Source organism: Acartia tonsa, chromosome 10, assembly GCF_053477335.1.
Source record: "Acartia tonsa isolate MP-2025a chromosome 10, ASM5347733v1, whole genome shotgun sequence".
Classification (NCBI taxonomy): Eukaryota; Metazoa; Arthropoda; class Copepoda; order Calanoida; family Acartiidae; genus Acartia; species Acartia tonsa.
Genome location: NC_137269.1, coordinates 16,152,016 through 16,172,612, shown reverse-complemented (window position 1 = coordinate 16,172,612; position 20,597 = coordinate 16,152,016). Strand labels below are relative to the sequence as shown.

Sequence of the window (20,597 nt, the reverse complement as noted above, 5' to 3'; positions counted from 1 at the left end):
TACAAATGATCATGACCACAGGGTATATGAAAAAAAGAAACATCGTAGAATGAAACAAGTAGTTAATATTTTTTGTCTTTAAATTTTTTTTTATTATTAAAGTCGAAATTTGTAAATAATAACTTTAAAAATCCGTACTTTTGTGGTACGGCGGCAGCATACGGACAAGCCTTTCATAGAGTTGCTATGCTTCGGCTTATCAAATCACAACCCAGCGCTAATCCTATTATCACCATTTCACCTGGCCCCTCCGGGGCCTTGCCGACACCTCACAAGCAGTGGTCAAATTGGACATCTCTGATAGTGGGAGGGGCGCGGCCCCTCTACAACCCCAAGCCCCAGTCAACTGTCTTGCCGGGAGATGTCTGCCTTCCCCTTGCTGAAGCTTACCCCACAAATATTCACCGAAACAGGGCTCCGCCCTCATCTCCCCACACCCCCTTCTACCTAACCTATGTTATCATCTACTTATTGATAGAATCTTTAAGGCTAGGGGCTCGTTTGACTCGAACTCGCGATTTGTAGGGTGAAACGCTTCACCTTACCACACTTTGACTAATTACTTATTTTAATTTATAAATAAGCAGAGAAAGAAGGGGGGGAGGGATAGGTATTTGTGGTCAAAAAGCGGTTTGAAGGATTAAACCAATTGCCTTATGCAAAGTTGTTTTGCAAATAAATTTGCATTGATAAATTAATATAAACTCGAATCATTAACCCGCTTTCATTAATACTTGATTAAGACAATCCAAAAGGAATACAGCAATGAAAAGGATGAGATCTGTGTATCAGCGTAACATCTCTATAACAAGTTTATTTTTTACGAAACAAAAAAATTATACAAAGTATTTTCATATTTTATATTATCTATGTTGATTTTCAAAACTGTTTTTATTTATAATGATCAAATGTTCACTAACTGACTTTTATTGTTGGATGACCTAAACTGGGACTCTTGCCCTAATTTACCATTATGTATGTTATTATAAAAATTATCTTTACAGAAAGGCAAACTTATTTACAATGTTATTTAATGTAGAAAAACCTTAATTTTTAATTTGATATTAAAACTTTTAAAAAAGGACCTGTCCTTTAATAAGTATATTTGCACTACTTATAAATCTAATTGTCCTTGCTTTGAATAAGCATGAATGCTTTATTATTTGGCAAATTTTGATTGTATATTCATTGCAATGGTTCTTTGAAGTAGGATCTATGAAAATGATCATACAAACACCTACGGGGTGTCTAAATTTATCTGATTTTTTGTTATGAATGATATGGTACAACTCAGAATTGGAGGCTGGGAGTAGTACCTATTACCTTACCCTAATCTTAAAGATTCGTTCAAATAATGGTTTGGTTGAAAAAACACTCAATTGGTCTATTTACAAAAGCTCCAATCCTTATACTAAAGTAACAAAATGTCTGTTGGTCTGTGTGTTTGTACCGAAGGAGCTCACTAACCGCTGAACCGATCGGGTTCTCCTTTACAGGGTAGATTCTCATAGGTCCTAGGAAGGTTTATAACTATTTTGGGGGAGGGTACCACCACCCTCCCAAGAGAAATCACCTCTAGAAAAAAATTACCCCTTCCCAAAAAAGAAACTTGAACGAAACATAAACCAATTATTTCTCTAATCAAATATTTTAAATAAAAAAAAACATTCAAAGTGCCACTATAGGCCTCTAGGGGCGTAGCTGCTAGTATAAAATAAAATGTTACCCCTGTATATATCTAAATATATATACAAAGCATAATTTACAAAAGTGTATTAACAGTTTTGAGGGTGGCTAATTTTAGTTGCTGAGCCTAAAAATAATAAGAAACAATATTCTTTGACGAAACTTAAATTTTTTAGTCAAATTATTTTTAGAGTATAGAAAATATCATTCCATTTCATATATAATTGTAAAATATATAGTTTTATTTCAACTATGGTATAGATACAGACAAAAATTCAAATTTAGTAGAATTTTTAGTGTATTGGTATTCAGATATTTGGCCTTCTTATCTTTTGAGTTTACAGTTTTTTTCTTATTGAATCTTATTCTGATTGTAAATGTTCAAAGGAGTAGTATTGCCTCACTATTGGACACAATCGTCCTTGCTATATTGTAACCATGTGTAGAGGGGGAAAAGGAAATAAATGTTATTGCTTATATGTTGTGAACATCATAACACAAGGTTGTATGGATAATAATTTTAGCCTTTATCAATTTAGTCCCTTTTCTCATCAATGAAGCTACTCTATATTGATATGCCCGTCTGTCTGTCCGTCCAAAAGTATGAAACGGATTATGTTAGTTTTCAAAGATGGAAGATTTATTTTTTTTATGAAGATTCATCTAACCATCAACTTATTTCAGTTTACCTGTAAATAATATACTAAAATAAACACTCAAAAACAATGCCTTACTCATGAAAAGCCCTTTGAAGACGTTTTAGAGATCTTAACCAACACACAATTATACATAGGAACAATATTTTAGTATAATTTTTTTGTCCCTTTACCTATCCCTAGATCTTACATGATATCTTACACTGTATTTCACATTTATATGTACAGATATTACTCAATAGTATACATAGACAAGTAATGGAATAGAACAGCAATTAAAATACACATTTGTAGTTTAGCTATATGGCTTATAGTAAATAGACAGGAGCTGATTTTTATTCTAACAAATATGAATTTAAACTAACTTCTTAATTACAAAAGCAGACTTTTTACTATTTTAATATAAATCCTAACTTTCTTTTATGATTAGCAGTTTATGAGCCAGGAGACCACATGAATTTAAATTTGAGTATATTGAACAACCCTTTGGTAATCTGAAAAGAACTCCGTTTTTATCCTGAGTTCACCCAGGCAAAATATCCGAATTTTCAGTAATTTCTAGTTGAATCATGACCACTAGGGTCAACTTATTTCCTTAATATTTAAATAATAAACTTGGAGAAGCAGCTTGCTTTAGATGTTGCTGTGTATTTGTAAGAAAAACTCCTATCATACAAATAGATGATGGGTTGTCCTTTGTACAAAAGTTCAAATGTTCTAAAGTTTTCTTTGGAAACGACAAACACATTACAGTTTTAAAACATTCAACAAACACACATAACAAAATTTATAGACATAATATAAAATATTAGGTGTTTCAAACTAAAAGAGTATTCAAGAATTATTATTTAAATTTAAATTATATTAGAGAGCAGCTATTTACCTCAACATAACTTATATTCATCTTAGCTAATATTCGGGTAACAAATTTATTTTCAAACTTTATTCATTAGAGTAATTTTACACATTAACTAAACATGGACTTTCTAGAATTAGTTAAGAAAACTTATGTGCAGAAAATAATTTTATTTTGTATCACCTTTATATTATGAAATGCAGCCATAAAGAGAAACTGGGACAATCATATTAAATATTAAGTCTATCTGTCTATTTACCAAATTTGTATTTTGAACAAGAATCCCCTTACCCCCTCAAATGACTGCTAGCTCCAAAAAATCTTGCAAGTTCATCTTTTCATGAAAGCATGGCTTTTGAGAGATGGTCCAGCATCCCCTTTATACATGCCTTGGTTGGTAGGGGTAACATACTTTTACATTTTACATCCTAAATATGAGATTATTCCTGCAAGTCTATTATTATATTGAGATGCATGTTAACAGAATATTGCATATCAATTCTCTGTCTTCCTTCTATAATGAAATGAACAATATTAAAAATGCATTACATTCATCAGAGCTTTTCTACAATTAGGTTAGTTCATATTTCAATACAAGAAGAGTCATACTATATTTACAGTTCATGTGATATTGATGATTAAGATATGAACAAAATTCTCTGTTTACTTTTAATTAAATAATGAATTTCACTTTTGAGAAATTATTTATCCTTGTTAAAAGGAAACTCCTTATTTGTTTGATTTTTTTTTCTTGTAAAAAAATTCTTTACTGAGTATATAAAACTTACATAAATATATTTTTAACTTACTTTTTAAAGACATGAAATATTGATATAAAATACATGAATATATGAATCTATAATTTCATTAAACACACAAAATATGGAAATCTTCCCTTCTACAACTTTCCCTCCTTCTCAAAACTTTGAAACATAGAAAACTTTAAGAATAACAAGAACATAATCGACCCAAACAACATTATTCATTTGATGTATCCTAAGGGTGGAGTCAGAAAAAAATTTCTACATATACAAAGCCAAAACAAATATAAATTTAAGCAATCATATGTTTTTGATATTATTTAAAGTAGAAAATTTGTTTTTGTCTGATGATTGAGATTTTAATAGCTACCGAACGGATATTAACTCCTATTAAGGAAAACTTCATATGGGTCCCAAAATGTATATCTAGATTTATGCCTTGAGATAGTTCAAAATTTTTGGGTATAAACCCTTTTGTCATATTTTTAAAAATGGTTTTGATAGGTTAGGTTATATTGGTTTAGGTGATTGCCCCACAGGGTTAGGCAATTGGCCCCGCAGGTTTAGAGCCCCCGGCAGGGGCTAGAAATAGGAGAAAAGCTACTGTGAAAAAACCCCCGAAGAATTGCCCCTTAAGGTGCGATGCCACGAAAGGGACTATACCCAAATTTTTTGGGGGCAACAAAACAAAATTCAATAAAAGTACCCAAAGTTATAAAGCTAATGAATACATTAACATAATTATAAAACTTTACAGTTACATTTACAGTACTATGTACCCTTCCTCGCTGGCTATTCAGGAAAAAATAAAAAAAGATTTGTTACCAGTGTAATTTACAGTCCAATCTACCATTACTCCCTGGCTATTCAGAAATACCTTTAACGTGGTTAAGCCCTGAGACCAAGTTCAAAGTTACTTGTATAAACTACCTTTTACTTTATCTAATTTTAATATTCTATGTTTTACAATGCCCTTCATTTTCCTTTACTCTCGCTCTCCCACGTTTACTATGTATTTCAAGTAAAAGTTTGAAGTTATATGAAAAGTTTTAAAAGACTCAAATTGATTGGGAGAACTGACATTGTCAAAGTGAAAATACTCAACTATAGAGAAAGTGAGAGTAATATATCCTATTGTATGAAGTGGTAAGATTTTTTTTGTCTGAAAATATTGATAACTACTGGACACATTTGGAATGCTTTATATATATTGGTCCCAGCGTTTTTGGTTATTTTACTTTTAAAAATAAAGTCTTGGAAATGGTTGTACGTTTTTTCTTCTAATATGGTCTTGGATTTTAAATACGGAGCCCCTAGTTTTTTTATAGAGACAAAAAGAAAAAGTAAAAAGTGATAAAAAAAGATAAGATGAGAATAACATTATAAAGATAAATACTGGAAGAAGAGAAAAGATAGAAGGGATTTTACCTTAAAAAAGGAATATTTAAATAAAACTGTTGATTAATAATGTATGTAACGGTTAGAATAATTTCATCATGACTTTTTCATATTAAAAAAACACAAGAGAAAGAAAATATAAAATTTTGAATAAAAAACTTTGTGAACCCAGATTGCTGAACAAACAAAGTCTATACTTTTTAGTATCATAACTACTCTACTATGAAGTTAAGAGTACCGAAGTATGATTGTTAATGCTATGTGTCTTAACTCATTTAACTCATCTATTTTTTGTGGCGAAGCTACTCTATAGTTTAAAATGTCCGTCCATCCGCCTGTCCGAAAGACACCGAGTGGGGAAACGTGATTCTTGTAAAAGTTATAAACAATCAAAATTTGTTTCATGTCGGCTGTATTTTTGTAAACAAAGGTTAACAAATCGCTACATAACCTATAGATACAGCCTTCCTTGTTCAATAATATTCAGTAAAAAAAAATAAGAAAATTTCAGTTTAAACATACTGAAAATCGTAGTTTCTCTAAAATCTTTTCTTTCCAACAAAAATTGCAGAAAAGATCAACAATAGGTAAATCATTTCCTTTATACAGCTTTACTTATTTTGTTTTTACCATTTCATTTTGAGAACCATGTTCTATATATTTTTCCCTTACTGACTTACTTATTTCTCTTATTGCAAGGGCTGATAAGAATTGCATTAACCAAGGCATGACAGACGCCGACTTTTTTTTGTAATTTATATGTCGTTAGCTGCAAAACGGCTGGCTTGTCATAAACTGTTACCCAATAATGCTCAGAGACGTTTGGCCAGAGATAACACGTGTAAAGTTGGCCTTTTTTTGCATTTTAGCTGCAAAATTTTTAGGCCTTCTTTACCTGTTATAAAAATGTACACCCTCGGTCCTAGTCTAAACGTCGGTCTTGTACGCATTATTGATCCCGTTAATGTGAATAAAGATATGCAACCGTACAAATTAATAAATAACTTTATATGATTGATATTCACAACTATACTGAAATAATAATAATACAGATTAACAAATATTAAAACTTCTTATGAGAAAAAGTTTTCTTTATCTGAATAATATATTACTCTAGACATATGATTTATAGACTGGTACATTTCTTTAATCGCAACTTATCAAATAATAGATTGTCATAGACTGACAAATAAAGATCACTAAAAAAACTGAGCTTTATAGGGCCTACTAGCCGCAAAAAAACACAGTAATAATTATGCAAACTCTATTTTTAACTTAAATACTATCCTCATATAAAAGTAACTGGATGCATTTCTGTCTTTCTGTCTATGTGCTGCTAACTGAATTGATATGGTTCTTTTTTACAATTAAGCTTTGTATATGCCAAGAAATTTTTTTAAAGTTAAGTACCGTTAGAGGCTTCTATGTGTTCTTAGTTGTTAGTTTATAAAAAGTAAAATAACAAGGATGATAACATCCATAAAAGCGAAGCACTGAAACGGTAGGACAAACAGACATTAACACTTGTATAGTATCTGAACTGAAAAATCGGAACATAAATGTATAAATATCGAATCAAAATTGTAGGTAAATTTGTTGAAAAACTGCTTAAAAACAGGATAATGTTTATGGACATACTTACATTTTTGGACTTGATTATAGAGTTGCTTCGCTTATAATATTGTTCTTTGTTGTCCCAAGAATCAATATACCAAAAATCAGATCAAACGGATAATTTAAACACTTGAAAATTTGTTGTTAAAAAAGTAGAAAAATCAACATGTTTAAAATGGACGTACGGGCATTCTAGTAATGATTATAGAGTTGCTACGCTTTCTAAATCGTACCCAACTACTACAGGAATCATCATGCAAAGTTTGAAATCGATGGGACAATTCTAACATGCCTAAATTAACGAATAAAAGCTATCTATCTCGGACGGACGGACGTACGGACGGACGGACGGACGGACGGACGGACCGACCCTAATTATAGAAAAGCTTCGCTTTTAAAAAGGATACTAATATTAAATACTTGATTAAAAATTAATATCAACCAGCTGAAATATCTGTCTAATACTCAATTTGTGTGAATTGATTTCCATTTTTGTTTCTTTTCTTAATAATTTTGTTTGTACTGAGTAGGTTTGCTTCTACAACTAGGGGCAAAGTATGATATTATTATTAAAGTTTGTAAAGAATATAAAGTCTCTGTATTATCTAATTGAATAAAGCACAGTGGGGTCAAGCAGAAAATAAAATAGAAATCAAAATTTCTTTTGCGAGTTTTATTATAAGTATTTTTATTACAATTTTAAATTTTCAATTAACCACTCTGTAGCAAGATCAGATCTTATTTAATCAAGTGTATGATCATGTAGCTAACCTTTAATTGCACAATAATTGTCGATAAGTCTCAACTTTGCTTACTAAATTATTAAACTTTTTTTATAAGCCAATCATTGCATTAGAAACAATTTTGAACGTCTTAGGCTGGGATTCGAACCCAACAATCCCCTCGCCGACAAGCGGAAGCTCTTACGCTTTTATAACAGACCTAGCGGATACGCCCCTTTTATCTAGGGGCTCTGTATTCGAAGGGGCAGATTGAGGCTAGAAAATAGCTTAAAACTATCCCAAGACATGTTTTAAAAAAAAATTAGCCTAAAACCATGGCAGGAACTATGTGATGCTTACTTAAAATAGAGAACCCAATCGGTTCAGTGGTTAAAAAGATCCTAAGATTGAGGCAAAAAACCTTACTACTTTATTTTATAGGATATTCCACTGTGAGTAGGACCTTAAAGTTTAAAAAGTTTTGGTGCACTACTGGTCCCCATGTCCATTGGGAATAACCAAACACACACACACACACACACACACACACATACACACACACATACACGTGTGTTCATACAAACCATGTGAAACGGTCTGAAATGAATTTAAAAATTGTATGATCAAGGTTTTTTTAATGGTTTACTATGATTTAAATTGCTTAAAAAAACAAAGCTTCCTAAAGTTGAAAATTCTGTCTTGTTAAGGGAGAAAATATTGATAAGAAGTTATTATTTTCAACAATTTATGACACCTTTTTTTGTTGGATATAAATACTAATACAAAAGAAAGATAATGTCTGAGTGTGTTTGTATTTGAATGTCTGTCTGTCTGTACCAAAGGATCTTTCTAACCGCTGGTTCTCCTTTGCAGTGTAGCTTCTCTTATGCCCTGGGAAGGTTTACATCTATTTTAGGGGAAGGTACTACCACTCTAAGATAATTTGCCACTAGAGAAAAAATGACGCGTAGCATTCAGTAATATATTACAATGTAAAAAATGTTAATAGCTATGGGTTCGATTTTATTTTTTTTCTACTCACAAACTAATATTAGACTGTTATGCATAAAGATTTATTTCCACACAAAAAAAACGAACAAACACACCCACACACTCATTCACACACACACAAGAATAAAAAAACTGAGAAGAAAATTAAATACACACACACACAAATCTTTAAAAAAAAGGGCACAACAATATATAAAATAAAGACATTTTTTTTGTAGAGAACAACCACCCTATATGTATTTGATCATATATTAATTTGACTACAAAATTTGTTCTCTTTTTCATTTCAAAGATATGTTCCATTTTCTACTAATCCAAAATTTAAAAAATCTATTAAAAATGTTTTTTTTTGCAAACCGATACAAGCAACTTAACCTTCGATTTGATGACCTTTATCCGGAAGTATAGTTTAAACATGAGTCTTTTTGTGAGTAATTACTATGCATTACTCTGAGTGATAACCTAGCCTATCAAACAAAAAGTGTTATTATATACGTTTGATACCAACGGTTATATCCTTGTTTTTTTTCTCAAATCATTACGTAAACAGGCTGGACAAACTTTTTTTTACAATGCATAAAATTTAGAATTTTACAGGCGGTTTCCTGCAAATGGTGAAAAGTCTCGGTCTGCATAGTAAACATCGTCCTAGAAATAAAATTTTCTTTTGAAAAGCTAAACTTTTCTTCATTTAGAATTTTCCGGATATTCACAGGTCTGTAACGGAAAGCTTAAAACAAAAAATTTCTTAGAATTGTCCTTTTAATTTCTGACCAAATAGTCTGTACGTCCATTTTAAACTGTTGAATTGACCTAAAATCCTTCTTGTTATCTATTTAATCTTTAAAATTTTGTGTTCCTTATCTAAATTTATCAAATTATTCTATAGCCAAATTGGGTTGCTTTTAAGTAATGTTCTCAAAACAAAAACTAGTAAATTGGTCCTAATACATTTATATTTCAAAATTTAAATGTTAAGAAAACGGATTGTTAGGGCATAAATTGTTGAAATAATTTATTATGATATAAAAATCCCTAACCCACTGAAAAAAAAGGATTAATTTTTGTCGGTTGTTAAGTGAGAATATCAAAAAAACCACACTGTCTGTCCCACAAATTCTAAGTTATTTTCATACCTCTGCGCCATCTCCTTCTAAATCTCTTTCTTCTCTATCTAGATATTCTTCATTGCTTGTTATTGTGTCTTCACCATATTCATAATCAGAAAAGGAGCTTCCCTGAAAAGTAAAGTATTATAAGAAATGTATAGTTTTCTTCTTATTTATCGTTTTAAATTTTGTCTTCGAATACGATTCATTTCCACCGTATTAAAACCGGTTTTGAGTCAAAGTTAAAAACTATGTCTCTCTCTTTCTCTTTCTCCCTTTCTTTTTCTGCTTTGTTTCTCACTTTATTCGTTTGTTCGCTACATATGGATGTTTTTCTGCAATAAAGATAGGATCTTAATGGATGGAACAATTGACTATAAATGGATTATACATCTTCTATGACGATAAAGAAAATTCTTTATTTGCTCTAGATTACAATTATCGGTGGAAAGGTTGGACTCTAATAGTTTTTCAACCAACCAATCACAATTCAATAAAAGTAACTAAAGTTTTTCTACCTACGAGAACCTACGTGGTTATACAACTTTGGTTAACAGTCTAATTTACATCCAATTTCCCCTCCCTCCCAGACAATTAAGTATACCTGGGTTATTATACAGACAAGGTAGACACTGTTATCATTTAGATTCAACAGCTGGAACAGTCGCGTAGTAGGATTTACCTGAAATATAAACAGACAATTTTTAACGAATATTAAAATAAAACTCATATAATTAGCTGATTTTAATCATATTTTTATAATTTTAATATCCACATCGTTTATATCTTTTCAGCTAATAACCGGTTTGTGTCTGGTGGAAAAACACAAGTTTTTTATCTGTTATGAACTAGATTAGTAAACAAAGAACATGATAAGTAACCAGGCTTTAAGATTTTTGAAAATTTTGTGGGTTTCTTATTTTATAATGAAAACATTTATTCGAATGAAAAAGTGAATTTGGTTGGCGATCTATTTCCCTTTGAATAACTCTTAATACTCTTAATAGCCGTAAACCCAACAAAAAGTATTTTTTACCTAAATCAAATCGATAATTTAGAAAATTAAATTACTTAAATGAGCGCACCTTGTACTTTTTCACTACATCATTTTGGTCTAATCGATGATAAGCAACCAAAAATCCTAAAAATAAAAGAAAATTTATATACATTATCTTTACTTTTTTGTCCAATTTACAATCATGACTTGTAGAGCAGGCGTTTTTGACGATGGCCAAATCTCTCTTTAACCGCTGGACCGATATTGTTCTCCTTTAGAAGAATATGTGGAATGTGTTATGTGTGACGTCATAAAGATCTGTCATAAAAGGAGGATGAGAGGAGAAGTGGGAAAAGAAACCCCTAAAAAGAGATGGATAAAAGACGTATTTTTATGATGCACACATGGCACTTTCCGCATATCCCATTTACAATGTAGCTACTCACAGGTCCTTGGAAGGTTAAAACCTGTTTTAAGTACGGGCATCACCACCAACTCTCTAAAAGAAAACGCCCATAGATAGGAATAATAAAAGTTGCTGCGCCACTCAGAAATTAAGATAAAAAACATTGCGCTAGAATGTGATGAGAAACAATATATGCTATTAATTGATCACAAGGATTATCCAGAGGATTAATTTTATACTCACATAACAAATAAATATTAACAAAATATAACATCTTAATTAAACAAAAAAAACTATCTATCTATCTATCTGTTTATCTATCTACCTTTAAGTCCCGTCATATTGCTATCAGTTGACTCCCAAGAGATTAGAACTGAAGTTGTTGTGATGTTTCTGAAAATTGGAAAAATATTTTTGATCTGTCATATTTATGATGTAATATTTACTATTTCATATGGAACGAAGGGATATGTAATATGTATATTGTGTAAAATAAAACTAACAAATATAGGAATATGACACCTATAGAAAAAGTTTTGCCTCCATTTATCTATTCTCAAAAATATAATTTTTTCAATAAGGCTAAAACTTTTTCTTGAGTTTTCTCAATTATTCCTATTAAAGATTAACACTATTAATTTTTCCATGTTTACTACAGAAAATGTTTTTTATTTAGGTTATATTTGACAATAATTAGCATTAACTTATTAATTGCATTTTTGCTGTGTGTTAATATATAAAGCTTTTTTACTTTCTCATTATCGATTTTTATTTATTATGTTTTTTTTCTAATTTTCATTTATTTAAAAAATAAAATTAAATTTATAAAACTATTTTTTTTATATACACCAAATATGGTTAAAGAGTGTTTTTTTCTTAAATTTATTTATATTAATGTTTTTTTAGAATGAATGACATTTTATTTATTGCGACAAAACCACAAAATACTATTAGGGCATCAACATAACCCTCCCATTCCCCTTTTTTGCTGTGTTTATGTTAAATAATGAGACGGAAAAATAGAGGTTTAAGAATAGACTAATAAACTGAAAATATATTAGATTTTTGTTTTTTTTACCTAATGTCCTATTCATTATGGCATATTTTAAAAGAATTAATTCCGATGGAAAAAGTCGAAGGAAACAAAAAGTATCATAGACAGGCAATCTTCTTAGAACAACAATATTATAACAGGTTTCATCTGTCAGTGGTTTACTCACAGGAAAAGTTTTTGTTTGATTTTATTTAATACTTTAGGCAAGGTTTTATTGGGTACTGGGTAGCTTTACAGGGGTAGGGCACCGCAGGTATAGGCCGCATCAAGAGAAAAGAAAACTACTACCTCCCATATTTTCAATTTCTTGAAAATTAAGGGGGGGGGAGGTTTAGTGCTTGATAGGCACTTTTAGGGAATGCAGTGATTAGTCATTACATGTAGTAATCTATTATAAGTTGGGGGGGAAATGGGGGCTTTGTAGCCGTGTTACAGTGCACCAAATTGAAGAACATTATACCTTGAGACAGGTTTTCATTCAGCCTTTACCACTCTAGTGTATTGGTGTATTGAATTATAAATGTTTGGAACTATCAATCTTTAGTCAATATGTTTTGTGTAACAAAGTTTAGGAGGTAATAAATTATACCTCTCTTCTCAAAAGAGAACAAGTGATCACAGTGTATTGTTTTGGTAGTTTTTAGTAGCGCAGTTTCTTTATAATAAGGATATACCGTCTCTTTTTTCTTTCTTAACCTTCATCCTTCTATCATAAATGTACTGCAATTATGTTCAGTAAGATTTGTTACATTTAATAAGTAAAATTTCTATTTAATAGCCAGACTTCCATTTAGTCTATTATTTAAGAGTAGCTACGAATCTAAAAATATTTCTTCCTAGTGTAAAGAAGTATGGCAACTTAAATATGAGAATTAAGAGGGGGCAAAGAGGAAGATGGTAGGAACAAATAAAGCTTTCAAAATTCCTTCCTTAATTGAAAATACTGTCGTTTGCCCTCATAAGCAAGATAAAACAAAAAGTAATATAAGATATCTATCCAAAATATTTGTAAAGATAATATTATTCAGTAGAATAGCAATCATTATCAGCTATTTTTAAAAAAATTTTAAAAATATATTGTAATATTAGGAAAGATGATTTAATTATGTTATTAAAATCCAACAACAAAGAAAAACAATAATTCAAAGACGGAAGAATTACGGAATCCTAGAGTAAAATTTTTTTTTTAAGCGAAGCTTTTCTATAATAAGGGTAGGTCCGTCCGTACGTCCGTTACGGTGAGCTCATTTTTGTTAATTTAAACAGGTTAGAATCGTCCTATCGATTTCAATCTTTGTATAACTGATTCCTATTACAACAAGGTACAATGTCATAATTAAAGCATCTCTATAATTAAGTCAAAAAATGTCAGTATGTCCAAAAACAGTATCATGTATTTTAGCAGTTTGCAACAAATTTACTTACTATTTTGTATAGGCTTTTGCATAAATATTCTACTTATTCAGGTCTGACACTTTTCACGTTTTAATGTTCGCTTATACTTCCATTTCAGAGCTTCGCTTTTATGGATGTTGTCATCCTTGTTTTCTTAATAAAAATTATATTGAACCTTTTTGAATTGTTAAAATCAGATGGAAGTCTATTCCTGATCCAGATATGAGAATACCTCTTTTCAAAAATATTTCCAAACGGGTTATATTTCATGCTTTTATGTTGAATATAGTAAAAATATATTAATTTTAAAAAAAAAGTTTTTTCTTAAATACGGTATAAATCTTTCCTTGGAAACATTTGATTAATTATTTTGAACATTTTGCAATAAGATTTTTGTCCAAAATAAGAAAACGCTTTTAACCAGACAAAAATAACTTCAGTTTTTTTTGGAAAAACAAAATGATCTATCATATTTGAATCAAAATTTTATTTATTTTTGATACACAGAGATATATTTCTAATATGGACCTCTAGAAATTTTCCATTGATATGCTTCCAAGATATAATCGTTTATCACAGTTTAACAAAAGTCAAGTGGGAAATTTTTAAATTTAAAAATAAGTTTTGTAATTTAGATTCTGAATTTATTAAATATAAAAGAATCATCTATTTATTGGCGTCATTACATATAGGAGACACTAAATTCAAACCAATTTATTGAAAAAATGAACCACGTGAATTTTTCACACAAAACTGTTATTGTTGTTTTTAGGTAATGTCTTTTTTAAGTTTTAAGTAAGGTGATTCAATCATCATAAATTATTTTTACCTTACAGTAAACTTGCTAACTGATGGCAAAGGACACAATTCAGAATCCTGAAATATTAAAAACATAAATTAATTTTATCTTTTTAATTTTTTTTCCTTTACTAATTTTATCTTTTTTTAGATCAATTCTACTCTACTCTACACTAATCTTTTCCACTTTATATGACTTTTTCATTTTGTCCATTCATGATTATTTGTGCTTCGCTACTCATGGATGTTGTCATCTTTCTTTCTCTATTTTTGCTTATGAATAAAAAGACATGGTTTTCTAAAACTAAAAACAATTTTATGAAGGAAAATCTTTACTCTCCAACAAAAATCACACGTATAGCAACAAAATGATAAGTTTGTATTGTTAAAAACTTAAAAGATAATCTGTGTTAGAAGAAAAGTTTTAAGAAAAAACTGTAAACTATAAAAGTATTTACTCAGGGGAAGTAATACAACTTTTTAAGGAGTTTGGTCTAATTATCTTAAAAGATTTCTTAACATTGTTTCCTTTTTAGTATCGTAGCTACATTTTATCCTGTAAAGGAATTTGTTTATTCTACAAATTGATATATTTTTAATCGTTTTTTTTATTTTAAAAGAGGTTCAAATATTTTATCCTTTTTTGGGTGGGGAAGTTTAAAAATCCCAATTGTGGTAAATTTTGGGGTAAAATTTGAATAAAAGGGGGAGGGGATTAACCTCTTATTCTTATTTAGGGTGGAGGGGGGCAAACGCAATCCTTGGTTTATGAAAGGTAAAAATTTGAATCCATTTTTCGGGTAGGGTTTTAAAGGTTATAAAAAAGATTAATCCTATATCCTCTTTACCCTCTCAATAGGGGAAAATAAAAACTCTTCATGTACCTGATACACCATAATACGGTATATTAAAATTTCAACTACATCGAATGTTTTTGTAAAGTCAAACTGTTGTTAATTAAATATAATATAAAATACTATTGTGTAAAGTAGTAGGGTTTTTGTCTAAAGCTAAGGAGCTCTAAAATGCTGTTTCGAATTGCTCGTGTTTTTAATAAAAGCTTGGTCTAGGGGTAGTTTTAAGCTTTTTATTTACCGCTCCCTAGAGGCTAGCGGTGAAGAAACTAGTAAATAATATTAGAAGTTTCAGTGAGTCTACGCATATGAAATTAGAAGTAATATCTATCTTAGCATAATTTTAATTATCTTCCACTACTCTCAAATATCATAAATAAGATAAGATAGGGCACAGTACGCACGGACTAGACACACACACACACACATACACATACACTAATACATACAGATACACACACAAACACATACACATACACTAATACATACAGATACACACACAAACACATACACACACACGCAACCAGATATTTCTATTCATAAAAAACATTCATGAAATGAATGAAAAAAATTAATTGTAAATGCAAATTAGACTTTGTATTTTGGTAATTTTATTCAAGAAGAATTTTTTCTCATTTCATTTATAGGTCAAATAATGAAGGGTTGAATAACTAGGTACGAAATGTTAATTTAGCAAAACAAAATTTCTATAATACATAGTAGAACGATGTCTGTATGTCTGTTTGTTTGCCCCCCCCCCCCACAATTTAAAAAAACAAAAAAATTTTAAATCTAAATTTTAAAATATTTGGATTCAATTCCCCCCTCAAGTGACAATAAAGGCCTCTAGGGGCGTTTATAAAACAATATATTCCATTTATTCTTTTATTTGATTTGTTTATGCGGCGAGTTAAGTGGATTTATTAGGGCTCGTCAGCCGCGCATAAGCCCTAGATAAAAACCCCTTTGTGTGAAAAAATATTTCGATAAGAGGGATTGTTTGTTTAGGAACAGGTTTAGACTTCTAGCTAAATTTCAAGTTATAATATGACGATTTAATTGAGGCTTTCGCGAGGCTGAATCGCGGCTTGCGAGGCTTAGATTTCCTAATAATCAATCCCTTTTTTTATTGTTTGTTGGCAAGGCTTTATAAAATTTCGTTTGTCGGTTAGTCGGACAGGTTAATATAAAACAGCTTGCCTTTATTGTGAAGAGATATCTATCCTTAACAGTTTCGGGCTCTGCGCACTGGGGTCCAATCTAAATAGTTAACAAATAAATAAATAATAAATAAAATTGGGTTTATTCTAGTAAAGTGGCAAAGTTTTTCATAGATATAATTCAGGGATCGGAAGCCGCGCGTAAGCCGCGCTTAAGCCTCCGTGAAATCTTCATGTTATCACTACAAAATTCAGGTGGATGTATAAAACTGCTCTTTAGCAGACAATCCTTCTATCTGAAATTTTTTTTTTATGCCCACAAGCAGGTTTAAAACTGAGACTTATGCGCGGCTGAGGCGCGGCTTCCGAACCCTGGTATAATTTTGCATTGTCTTCTATATACTAGAATTAAAATTGACAGAAACACACCCATGTCCCACCTAATACTTATTGCCAAAAAATACAGTAAGCATTTTAAAGACATAAGCTAATAAGTATATAGAATAGCTTATTTGATTTTCTTAAAATTTAAAGAAAAATAGAAAGTTAGAAAAAAAGTAGCTGAGAAAAATGTATTCCTTTTTCATTTAATTTTCAATTAATGTTTTTATAAGTTTTGTATGGAATGTTATTTATCATGAAATTATAATATCATGCAATTATACTTTTTATTTTCAGCATTTTTATAAAGTTAAGAAAAACCTAATGGACAACGCCTCCCCCCCTTCCCTCCCTCTTCCCATTTATTGAAATTTTCTGCACATTCCTACAAAACACCTTTATGAACATTGATACTCTCGCCCCATATTTTGAAAATAAATTAAAATTAAAGGGAAGTGGGTACTTTTGGGTTCATTTCTTTAGGTCAGGTTTGATTAGGCTTTGTTGGATATTGAGTAGGACCTCAGGGTTAGTTATAGGTCTTGCAAGATTAGAGCTCCCCACAGGGGCTCGGCAAAAGATCCCCCAACCGGTTTTTAATTTATTTAAAAAAATAAAGGGGGGATTATCGGCGCGCAACAGGCACTTTATGTGAAAGAACCTGCTAGAGGTTTCAGTAATAAGCAACATATAGCTTTTTTTCACACTTAATATTTAATTACCTTGCTATTTTTCCTCGAGGTATCCAACCATTTTCTGTTGTTTCTGATCCATATTTTGTGCTTGTACGTTCGACAAGAACAAACTAATGGATTATCTAAAATAAAAATAATTTATTAGAACCAACGCTCTAGCAATATCCAATGTATAAACGTTAATTTCAGTATCGCACTTTTAAGTCCTTTTTGAAGAAATGAAAGTAAGATTTTATCAGATTTGTTTGTAAAATCTAATTTCGCAGTAGTATTTGAGCGTAGCTTTTCTATAACTTTATTGTATTTTAATTTATAATAGGCATGTATCAAATAATTAATTCTCAATTTATACAAATATCTGAAAACACTTGTTCTAATTTTTTTACAAGTTGATTCTAAATTGTGGTACTAAAGATTGCAATAAATTCTAGGTTAATTGAGGTAAAGTACGACTTCCTATTTCCTTATGGATTATAAAAATAGATAGATTGAAAAGTTAGAAAACTGATAGGTGGCTCTCAATTCTGTTTAAAAGGTGTTTTCATAGATAAACATAAACTATAAATTGTTTGTAACTATCTATACTATTAGTGGCTGGCTTTACCAGTAAGCTTTTATTCAAGTATAACACCAACGGTCTAGTGGTTGCTGAGATATTTTGATTTAGACTTATAATCCTTACTACGGATAAGTTATTATTTACTCCACCTTTCCCACGAACACTTCATTTTCAACAAAAAAAAAACTTTTTCATTATTCTTAAAATTTTACTTTCGACTTAATTGTCTAATCTCTCAAAAAATAGCCAAAAATCATTTGTAGACCATTACTTAGTTTTCAAGAAAATTTATCAAGTATAATATACATCAAAATAATTGGATTAGCGTTAAAATCTCAGAGACAGAAAACGAATAGAACAAATGGCAGTTAGAACATACTTTAATTATAGAATATCTGTGCTATTGTTAATTTACTAACAATATTGTTTGGACACGTTGTTACAAAGTTGATGCCAAAAAATGGGCGAAAATTTGCATTTTGCATTCTCCAGTCATTGAGCAGTTTGATGAAAACCAGTTTCTACCCGGAATATTTATAGGTAAAGAATGAGATTGATCCCCCCTCCCCCAATATTACAATTTACCAACCCTTCCGTCCTTTATATTTTACTAATTAGCTTTATTAGTTTTTGTTTTGTAAGTGATATCCCTTTAGAGTTAAGGGAGGTTAACAATGTAAAGCCGTGAGTAATAGTGGTTATTTTTTTTTCAGGGGTTCAATAACTTTCTAACTAGGAAAATATCTTCCTAGCCTTTGTATCATTAATATCAATGCAAATACAGTATGACTTTGTAAAAAACGTAAAAGGTTGGTTGCCTATTTAACATTGAAAAAAACCCGACACATTTTAATTAATTATTATTGCTCTGTTATGGGAGCAAAAATTCCCATAAATGTTATTCTAGTATAAAAATAAAAGCGTATCTAAAGAACTCGGTTGATGACAAAATTATGTAAACTAATTTTGTTTATTTTTTTTATTTCTTTTTGTCCTTATACATATAGTTATATAATATGTTCTCGGAACTTTTTTACTTGAGCTTTTACTTTCTTTTTTTGTTAGACACTTGTTTTACAGGGAAGTAAAGGATAATGATTAAATAATTGTTAAATTTTTCGGGATCATTGAAAGAAACACGAAGTTGCGGGTTTCGTTGTATATTTGCAGTAGCTTTTTCATTTTATAGCCCCTGCGAGGCAATCATTAACATTTACTTAAACTAACCTAACCTTTTAAAAGCTAATGTGAAAACCCGTTTTCTTTTCATGACCCCTTCTTCCTTTTGAAAGTGATAATTCTTAACATAAAGACGGTGTCCTAAGTCAAATATATATGGCTAAGGAAACCCTCAACAAGAAATTTAATAAGGATTGGAACCATTGAAATGTAATTGTCATGTACATAATTAGTAGCAAAAGTTCTTCTGGGTAGTACAATTACCCCCAGAAAAAATCCTAAAATTGTAGACCTGTCGGTTTCCGAGATTTTATTTAATACCTATATTTGCGACAACTTTTACTACACAGAAACTCCCAACTTTCAACAACAACAAAATCCCCGGCCCTCTCGAACAGCTTCGAACCCATGATCTATGGATAAGGAAACCAACATTCTATATACTGAGCTATGGAGGAGACCTATTATCATGTGCAAAATTAGACAATGTATACAAAAATTTATGTCTTATAGTATACTTTAAAATTTTACATGTTTTTATATTGGTCATCTTAGCTCAGGGGTAGAGATGAGGATTCAGTTTTGCATCGATTCAAGTCGGAAGGATGTCAGTTCGAAACTACCCAAACACTAAATATCATTTTCACTCTCTGATATAATAAGTAATATTTGGTAAAAGTTTATATATTTACATTTACATTGTATTAACAGTCACTTAAAATACCAAAAAGCTATTTTTTAAAATTTGTTTTTTGTAAGTCTTGAACTCGCATCCAAGGTAGACAAGGAAATGAACTGAAAAAAAATAGATCTCAGCCAGGATTTAAACGCTCGATAATTATAATCAATAGCCAGTACTTTGCCCACTGAGCTATGGAGGATACCAATTAAATGTTCAAAATTAGACAATGTATACAAAAAATTATGTCTTATAGTATACTTTAAAATTTCACATGTTTTCATAACGGTCATCTATCTAAACTATTATATTTTAGCGTAAGCGGGTTAATTTTTAAAAATTTGACGTGGCAAGAAATTACACATGTTGGGGTGTTAATTCAACAATCAACATGTTTAAAAATTGTACCTATTTAATGTCGTCTTTGTAAAAATTATTAGATTAATTTTAAATTGATTATTAAACATGCCAATAAGATACGTAAAGTACTTTTTGAGATATTTATCTTATCTTAAAAAATCTTTCTTTATTTTACTTTCCGTACATATATATAGTAAATACACATATAATAATCCTAAAAACGATATTCTTTTAACAATATACATCAAAAAACAGTAAAGGAAAAAT

At 30.2% G+C, this 20,597-nt stretch overlaps 1 protein-coding gene across 1 annotated transcript in view; it reads right to left on the bottom strand.

Annotated features, from left to right (window-relative positions):
* The window catches only part of LOC145329541 (uncharacterized), a 106,520-nt gene that overhangs the window by 20,166 nt on the left and 65,757 nt on the right, over window positions 1-20,597 (bottom strand). Inside the window, exons 23-30 of the mRNA XM_080173811.1 lie at window positions 17,581-17,675; window positions 16,518-16,577; window positions 14,495-14,541; window positions 11,542-11,609; window positions 10,899-10,954; window positions 10,418-10,495; window positions 9,841-9,942; window positions 9,313-9,352 (exon numbers count right to left, since the gene is read on the bottom strand). Coding sequence (XP_080029937.1) covers window positions 9,313-9,352; window positions 9,841-9,942; window positions 10,418-10,495; window positions 10,899-10,954; window positions 11,542-11,609; window positions 14,495-14,541; window positions 16,518-16,577; window positions 17,581-17,675 — 546 coding nt within the window. The remainder of the gene's footprint in view (window positions 1-9,312; window positions 9,353-9,840; window positions 9,943-10,417; window positions 10,496-10,898; window positions 10,955-11,541; window positions 11,610-14,494; window positions 14,542-16,517; window positions 16,578-17,580; window positions 17,676-20,597) is intronic.